This window comes from Musa acuminata, chromosome BXJ2-9, assembly GCF_036884655.1.
Source record: "Musa acuminata AAA Group cultivar baxijiao chromosome BXJ2-9, Cavendish_Baxijiao_AAA, whole genome shotgun sequence".
Classification (NCBI taxonomy): Eukaryota; Viridiplantae; Streptophyta; class Magnoliopsida; order Zingiberales; family Musaceae; genus Musa; species Musa acuminata.
In genome coordinates this window covers 11325001-11334126 of record NC_088346.1, presented here as the reverse complement: position 1 = coordinate 11334126, position 9126 = coordinate 11325001, and the positions used below count along the sequence as shown (strand labels likewise).

The 9126-nt window shown below is 39.3% G+C and overlaps 1 protein-coding gene across 1 annotated transcript in view; it reads left to right on the top strand.

Moving 5' to 3' along the window:
* The first annotated feature begins 4542 nt into the window (after positions 1–4542).
* Positions 4543–9126, top strand: part of LOC135623948 (uncharacterized) — a 6466-nt gene continuing 1882 nt past the window's right edge. Inside the window, exons 1-10 of the mRNA XM_065127418.1 lie at positions 4543–5562; positions 5659–5740; positions 5840–6031; positions 6299–6363; positions 6459–6618; positions 6698–6943; positions 7038–7154; positions 7365–7556; positions 7636–7717; positions 7805–8751. Of these exons, the coding sequence (XP_064983490.1) occupies positions 4613–5562; positions 5659–5740; positions 5840–6031; positions 6299–6363; positions 6459–6618; positions 6698–6943; positions 7038–7154; positions 7365–7556; positions 7636–7717; positions 7805–8751 (3033 nt within the window). The 5' untranslated portion in view covers positions 4543–4612. The remainder of the gene's footprint in view (positions 5563–5658; positions 5741–5839; positions 6032–6298; positions 6364–6458; positions 6619–6697; positions 6944–7037; positions 7155–7364; positions 7557–7635; positions 7718–7804; positions 8752–9126) is intronic.

Below are 9126 nucleotides of genomic sequence, written 5' to 3'. Positions count from 1 at the left end.
ATCTTATGTGTTAAAAACATGATTTTTATTTGAATTTAGAAAGCTATTTCCTTGTGTTAAAACTTATCTCCTAGTCCCTCTTTTAATGTCTTATGGTTTCTAGTCAAATTGAGAATGTTATTTCTTTGTATTAATGCTTTTCTCCTCATCTATCTTTTAATGCATTATTATGTTTTCATTTATGTTGTTAATGGGTATATACTATGACTAGTCCATGGGCCAGGGCAGTTTTATGTAATGCATGCTCAATCATGTATAATGCACATGACCAGTAGATGAACTGGCTCAATCTAGCCCAATATTATTGTTGAACTTGAGCCCAAATATTGATTGAATTAAACTATACTTGATTAGTCTAGATCAATTCAGGGTGATTCCGAATTGATTGACTTATTCAAGTTAGTTTAACCTAAATTGAACTTAATCTAGTCTAAATTATACTAGTCTAGGGTGGTTCCAGACCAGTTAAATAAGGACTAGAGATCAGTTCAGTTAGGCTCTAGTAAATCGAGTTCAATTGAATCGATTAAACTAGAGTTCAAGTCAATTGAGGGTTAATTTATATTATTTGATATTGATGATTTTTGAAAGAGATGTTTTAAATATGTTATTTCATCCCGAAATGGATATGACCAGTGTGAGATTATATTCCTGCCGAGAGCAGGTAGGGCGATTCCCTTCGGGGATTAGCGGGCCGTCAGACGTGGCGGCTAGACGGTTCCTCCATCCGCTGTTGGGAGGAACGTGTCCCCACTTTGGCGGGTGTGGGACACCACTCCATCCGCTGTTGGGAGTGTGATATGAGTTTGCCTCCATCCGCTGTTGGGAGAACACAAACTCATCCCGTAGGATAAAGCCTCTCCATCCGCTGTTGGGGGAGTGCTCCTTCGGGTACTTGATATACGCCAATGGGATGATTGATTGAATTTTGATCATGTATTCATCTTGATTTGACTTTTGGGGTTCCTACTCAGCGTTGCTGAATTTTCTTTGTTTTTGATTTTCAGAGTAGCCTCCCTCTAGTACTAAATCGGATTCCAATGGAGAGCGGACCTTCCTCTACCGCTAGGTAGAGCCACTTGGATGACTCTTGAAGTTAACATCACCATATTTACTTTTCTATTTGTAATTTGATGAATAAATGAATTGTAATAAATGGTTATAGATGATGAATAAAGTGATGTTTATTTATTTGGCCTGTGTGAAAATATATGAAAAAAAAAAAATCCAGGATGTGACATAGGGAGTCTAATGTATGCACAGGTTTGTACACGTTCGGATATAGCATACATTGTTAAACAGATACTTAAGTAATCTTAGAATGGATCATTGGAAGGCAGCTAAAAGATGTCGAATCTCAGATTTTGATGATGAAACCAATCAAAAGTGTTTATGTTTTAATCTACATTTTGAGTGACGTAGGATGCTTCGATCAGGATGAGATAATTAAAGCAGGAAAGTTCATGTTGTGCCAGGGGAAATCATGTCAGAAGATTGGACGTCGGGCTAGAGGAACGATCGACGTATCGATAGAAGGCTTCGGACCATGGATTCGGGTATTGGGCCAAGAAAAGCGGATATTGTGTCAAGGATATCAGAGTTGCAGAGTCAACTGGCCGATTGGAAAATAGGTCGCAAGAGAGGACGATGCACCGAAGAATCAGACGAAGCGTCGAGGGACCAATGACATGCTGGACAACTTGATTATTGCTTAGTATTAATTATCTAGATCGAAGTGTGTTTTACATGTGCAGGATTAACTATGATAGAAAGGTACGAAGCAAAATGAAGTCCCGGAGTCAAGATCGAGATCACATTGGGAGTTCGAGAGCTCGTCGAAAGTCCGGACGTTTGTCGGCAATTATGGAGGAACCAATCGAGAAGTCTCGGAGCTTGCCAAAGAAGCACGTTGGAACTCGCCAAGAAGATCGTCGTGAAGTCTAGGAGCTTACCGAGAGTCCGCCAGAACATTGCCGAGAGATCGCCGGAAGAATAGACTTACGGACTTTGTTTAGCTTAGAATATGTCTTAGGAATCGTAGTTAGCACGTAATTGGGATTGGATTTGGGCCAACCCAATTAGGGGTCAGCTATGCCCATGTAAGAATTGTGTTGAGCCCAATAAGATGCCCAAACAGTGCCCCAGTAAGTCTCACCATCATGGCACAGTCTTCGAGACTATGTCATGCGATGACACCGCTAGTTTGGGCGGTTGTACCGCCCCTAGTAGGGTGCCAGGCGGTGGTATCGCTAGTTTGGGCGGTGGTACCGCCCAACACTGGCTCCCAAGCGATGGTACTGCCAGACCTCGGCGATGGTACCACCCAGGGCAGTGCCAGTCAAACAGACACTAGGCGGTGGTACCGCCTGTGCCCGGGGAACCCGGGATGAGAAAGTTTTAGGCTTCAAGTTTGAATCAACTTGAAGCCTATAAAGACCCCTCTCATCCCTAGTTAAAGAACACAAGTATTGAGAGTAAAAAAGTATAGAAATGCTGCTGTAATCTTGTGTGAGCTCCTCTCAAAGTTCTAAGTGTTAGAATAGATTGAGAGAGAAGTGAGTGGGGGTGTAAGGGTTATCTCCTAAACTCGGTAAAAGGAGAATTGAGTTGTAAAAGGTGATTGACCTTCGTCTATTGAAGGAAGGCCTCTGGTGGACGCCGGTGACCTCATCGGAGGAGGAAGCTGAAAGTGGATGTAGATCACGTTGACCGAGCCACTCTAAAAATCTGGTTTACATTTTCTTTGTGCTATTTATCTTAATTGCAAACTGTCTTTCTTCCTTTACATCAACTATACTTCCGTATGCTTTCAATATAAAGATCTTTCCGAAATGGTTTTTGTCAAAACTCGGTTTTATCATACGACGGTTTTTTCGAACCAACGTAGTTTTTACCGTTGCACTAATTCACCCCCCCTCTTAGTGCCGACTCTTGATCCTAACAAAAGAGTCATGAGATATTTAAAGAGGACAAAAGATCATATGCTTATATATATATATGAGATCAGACCATTTGGAGATCATTAGATATTCTGACTCCGATTTTGCTGGATGCCAAGATAGTAGGAAATCAACTTCGGGCTACATATATGTGTTGGCTGGTGAGGCGATTTCTTGGCGTAGTGTAAAGCAATCTCTTATTATTTCTTCCACTATGGGAGTGAAATTTGTAGTATGTTTTGAGACGTCCAATCATGGAATTTGGCTAAGGAATTTTGTCATAGGGTTGCAAATAGTATAAGAGATTGAAAGACCACTAAAGATATACTGTGATAAGAAATCAGCTGTTTTATACTCCAATAACAAAAGGAGCTCGACTAAGTCAAAGCACATTGACATCAAGTTCCTACTTATGAAAGAAGGGGTACAAAGTAAATAAATTTCTATAGAACACCTAAGAATAAACTTTATGTTGGCAGATCCTCTCACAAAAAGTGTACCACCCAAGGTTTTTCATGAGCATACGGCTCATATGGGTATATTAGAATTTAAGAAAACTTCATTTTAGTGGGAGTCTGTCATATGTTTGTTATATGTTCTATACCAAATTTTATATTTGTACATATAGTTTTTCATCAGAAATAAAGTTATAGTTTATTATATTTTATATATTATGATTATTAAAGTTATTAATGATCTCATAAAGATAAAGTTGGACTAGTTAAAAATTAACATGTACATATCATATTCATATAATTTTCATGCTACACATTTCATAATTGATCTATGTCATTTGGTTATGTTAATATTAGTGATCATAGATGATATGGTTGATATAGCGAAGACCGCTTTGATCCTATACTAATATGGCGAATGAACGAAATTATTTTATGAAATTGTTTTGTACATCTTATTTAATAATGATAACAGTTTTGAGCTCATAAAGTATAGCACATTTATAAGGATACATATATAATCTAGTGGGAGATTGTTAGAATTTTAATGGTCACGCATATAATTAAATATGTTAAGTCATTATCTTTATTAGCCAAATTTAAAGTGATCTAATTAAAATAAAGTTATTTGGCTAAGGATTATAATTATTATGAAAATTAATTGTGTGAATATCGTCAGTCATATTTATAACTTAACGACGAGATAAATTAGGAATATAAAACTCTTGAGACATAATTACAGATTCATTAGTTATGACTATAAATAAGATTATGTCCCAGTATCGAATAAAATTTCTTTTTATCCGTCAAGGATAAATCTAAAGTTATTAAGGATAACATTATGAAATCTTGTTTTGGATCTATAAAGTATGTTTAAATCAAAATTCAGTTTTGATTCTATAAAATAATCGTTCAATCGGATGTGATAGAATCAATAAACTTTAGTGTTTCTAAAAAAATATAATTGAATGATTAGTTCTCCATTTGCATATGCAAGGAACATGTGAATTATCTGTAAATTGTATATATACTTAAAGACGATATTTAAATTAATTTTTGAGAAAGAGTTACAAGAGTCAAATACAAATTTAACGTCCTAAAACATGATCATTTTAGTTGAATTGCCCTATTCATTTTCCCGCGCGAAGTCCAAATCCCTTCCCGGGATAGGAGAAATCACAGGAACGGCGAAAGGTAAATCGAGAAGAGGCTGCGACGATGACGGAGCTCAACCATTGCCAAACAGTCACCGCCGAATCCATCGTCCTCCTCGCGCAGGACCCCTCCGCCACCCTTCCTCCGGCCGTCGATCCCGCCGCTCTCGTGGCCCTTCTCGACTGCCCCTCCTCCACCGTCCCCGCCGCTGCCTACCTCAACGCCCTCCTCTCCCTCCTCTCCCGCTCCCCTCCCTCCCCCTCCCTCCTCTCCTCCCTCCTGCTTTCCTTTCTCCGCCTTTTCCTCTCCCGTCGCCTCCCCCGCGGCGATGCCGCCCCCGTATTCCGCCTCTTCGCCCCCCACCTCCCCTTCCTCGAACGCACCCACCTCCCCTCGCTCCTCGACCTCGTCGTTTCCGATCTCTCCGCGGTCGCCGAACCCGACGACGCCCTGCCCCTGGACCTCCTCCCTCGCCTCCTCGACCTCGCTGAAGGCGATGAACTCGTTGATAAGATGCTGGACAGGCTCCTGGCTTGTGAGTGGTCGAAATTTTTGTTGCTGAAGATAGTCGCTCTCCTCCGCGAGCTCCCGCGCATCGGAAAAGCTAGGGTTTCCGATTTTCTCGAGAAGATCTTTTCGGGGATGAAGGTGGTCGACCTCCAGGATTTGCCGTCTCTTATATACCAACTTCTTCTGCTGGCTTCGAAGGGAATCAATAGAAGGGAGGTGATCAGTGGAATTCTAGGGTTCTTTGGAGGGTTCTCGAAGGGGCAGCCTTCGATCCTGAGGCAGGTGGAAGGCACGGTTTTGATGCACGTCAACTTCGCCGTGAAGCAGGACCCCTCATTGGGACGGGAGGTGTTGACCATCATCCGAACTGATCTCCGGCTTATCAACCACTTTGTGGTTGCGGTGCTGTTCTCTATGGCCAGGGTGCGAAGATTCAACGAGAGTTGCATTGGTGTTCTCAAGATGGTGGTTGTCACTTCTCACCGGGACTATAAGACCTCACGGTGAGAACTTATTTTAGCCTGCTTCGAAAACCTTCGTCTTATTAAGTTGTGATCTTGAATTATGTCTGTTGCTTATATTCCGACTATAACTTGTAGGGATTGCAAGTGGTTGCCAGATAATCTGAAAGAAGAATGCCTGGAAACTGCTAAACGTGTAGAAAAATCATTTTTGAAAGCTGTTAGTTTAATTTTGATGTTTTGGTTTTCCTTTTCTTAATGTTGACACAAACACTCGAATGGATTCATGATAACATAATGAATCCATTCTATGTTGTAGGTCAATGAGAGCAACAGTGGAAGGGAACATATTGTGCCTAGCATTGTTCAATTTGGATTTGTTTTGCTAGAATCAGTGGATTGTGACGATGGCAAACAAAGGGGTGATTCTGCAGGTTTGATGAGCATTGAAGAGCTCAGTATAATGATCTTGATGACACTGTTTGAGGTCCATGACATATCAAGAAATGAGGTATGTTTATTAGGAATTTTCTTTTTGAGGATATTGTTTGCTGGACACTTGGTAACTTGACTTCCTGAAATATTTGGAATTGCTTGATGCAACTTCTTTTCTTCAACAGCTTTCATCCTGAATTGCTTAATTGCATAGTTTCCAGTTAAATCAATGCAAGTAGGCAGAATAACAACATTTAGGGATGGTTGTTTTTAAATTAATTTTTCATGTTGATCGTGTCTCTAGAATTCTGATGTAGTGCCTTCTGTCCTTTCCTACATGCAGATAATTGAGCAGTGCAAATTTCGACTTCTTTCTTTGAAGCCTCAGAAAGGCATGCCGATCATTAAGTGAGAAAGCATTTTAATTAAATAAACTATTGTTGTTTTTGTCTATGTTCCGGCAATCTAATACATAGTTCTTCTTTAATGCATCTCTTTGAAAGGTTGCTTGGTAATTTGGTCCAGAGCTACCCTTATCCCATGCTAGAATATATTGCACATCTGAAGGAACTGCTGGACTACTTCACATTTTTGCAAGAAAGAATGGCAATAGCTATTATTGATGCCTTACTGCCACTTATCAGATTCAGTCACGATCTCCAGGTATTTGTTTTTGAAATATCCTGGACAGAGTGAAATGGTGAAAATAAACTATTAAAAGGCTTTCCTAATGCCTATGCAGGATTATATTATTTTGGTTGTTCGAAAAGCCATGTTCAAACGAGAAGAGACTGCCCGAGTAGCAGCTACTGATGCTGTAATTAATATAATTTCAATGGAAAATAGCTCTAAGAAAAATGGCTTGAAGAGCTTTGAGGAATCATCTAGCCAAGCAAGCTGTAGCCAGCAAGGTGACATACCCAGCAGGGTGGAGGGTTGTCTTTTTCAGGAGCTTAGTGGATTGCTTAGGAGATGTCTCTCCCAACAGGTTTTTTTCCATAGGGAAATTTATATGGGCCATCTTTTTTTTCCTACATACAATCTTATACATTAGTTATAATACATTAGCTTGTTTTAGACAGGCTAGAGTTAAAGAGATATTGTATGAGGGTCTCGTAAAACTTGTCATGCTGGAACCAACCATTACGAGCTCTATCTTTGATGTCCTCTGGCCTCATTTCCTGCGAGTTTACCTAGAGGTACTCCATTCTTCTTGCCTCTCTTAAAGATTTTATTTTCAATTATTTTATCCTTTTTTGCTCCTATTACTGCTTCTTGGTACTGTATACCTTGAACATGTAGAACATGCTGCTCTTTGGACCTTTCACTACTTCTCTATCATTGCATGTGGTCATGTGACTGAATCATCTGGGATCCATTTAATAACATTTCTAGCACATCTACTGCAGGACAAAGATTTTTCCCTTCAACTTGATGCTTGTTTTAAGTTGGAGAGTGGAAAAGTTTGTGTAGTAGAACCTTTGGACCACCTATTGTCATGTGTCTCTTGGTTACTTCTTCTTCAATCACATGGTAAGTCTGAACATCAATCAGAAGATTCGTGGCCATGCTTTGGCTTCTCACTTTCACAAGAGAATGAGGTGATGCTGCAATTCGTATGTAAGATATTAATTTACCCGTATGAATATCACAATCATTTTTTTCTGGAAAACACTGTAGGCTGGAAAGGCAACATCCACAGAGTCATTCTCAAATGCATTGTTTAAGATCAGGAGAAACTTAAAGAACTGCAAGTTGCAAGGTTGGATTTCCTCTTATCATTTGATTATGAGTTAAGCTGTTTTATAAAGACAAGGGTTCTGATTTTTCATCTCCTTTCTGATATTAGGTCCTCAAGGCCAGAGAGAAGACTCTAGTTGTCATTCTTTGCAGAAAGAGAAAAATAGTTGTCATTGGCAAATACTGCTTCGAATTGTTGAGGTATTTGTCAATATTATTGTTATGGAGATTGAGAAAGCAGAAGGGGAAAATAAGCTGCTGCTCGAGAAAGAACTTATGGAATTTGCTGAATTACATAATAATCTTGAAAAGGACTCAAGCATGAACAAACAAAGGACTGACAGTCGGAAAGGGACTTCAAAAGAACTCTCGAATAAGATCAATGGCGAGCTACAAGAGTATGCACAAGTAAACCAATCAAGAACCTTCTTAGCTACCTCAACCATCCACTATCTACTGCTTACAGCCATTGAATCATACAACTTTAATTTTCCCAATAGATCCATCGCTTCTCAGAATAACAGGGAATCATCATCGTCCATAATAGATCTTTGTTTGAAGATGATGCTGTTTGTCTTAAAAGTGTGTCTTCGCCATCTTAAATTTGTTGGTTCAATAAGAAGTGGAACAAGTGGTGATCCTTTCAGAAGACTGTTGTGTGGAGATATCAGACTTCTAGGGAAACCAGTAATGCAGCTCGTATGGCTGCTCAAGTCAGTACTGGAAAAAGACAAGGATCGAAGAAAGAAAGATGCCAATGGGAAGATGAACAGAGAAAACATTGACCCATTATTTTTGTCCTTATTATGCTTGAATGAGTTGTTCAAGATGAATTTTTCTGGGGCTGAGCTGTCTGAACTTGTTAATGACTTGCTTTCTCTGGCTGCACCAGAGTTGGATCTAGAAACTGGAAGGAATGCTGATCCGGGCATTAACGAAGAGAAAAGCTTTCTGAACAACTATCAACATTTGAGATTTTTACATTTGTTTTTAGAAAAAAGAATAGAACCATTATATTCCTCACTGATAGATCTTTCACTATTCCGTGAATCTGAGGTAAATCTAAATTGTTTTTTCTGTTTGTTTATAATAGTGATTGACAAAGATAGTATTGCAGTTCTGATACTATGGGATGATATTTGTAATATCATTGTTGTCATTTGTCGATTTTGTAGTCTTTTATGTTGGATGTTTATTCTTTTGTTTACCTGGAATTTCACAACTCTGCCTACTTTGGATGGCTAGGTTTAATATTTTATTGATTGCCTTTGGAAGATTTCAAACTCGGTTTATGCTGAAGCTAGTAACATCGGATGATTGAATCAGCCATTGTTGTTGGTCTGACAGTTTCTTTGTTTTTGCTGGTCTGGAATATAAGTCACTTTTGTAATCATCTAGAACAATTGATCTGTTTAAATAGCCTATTCACTT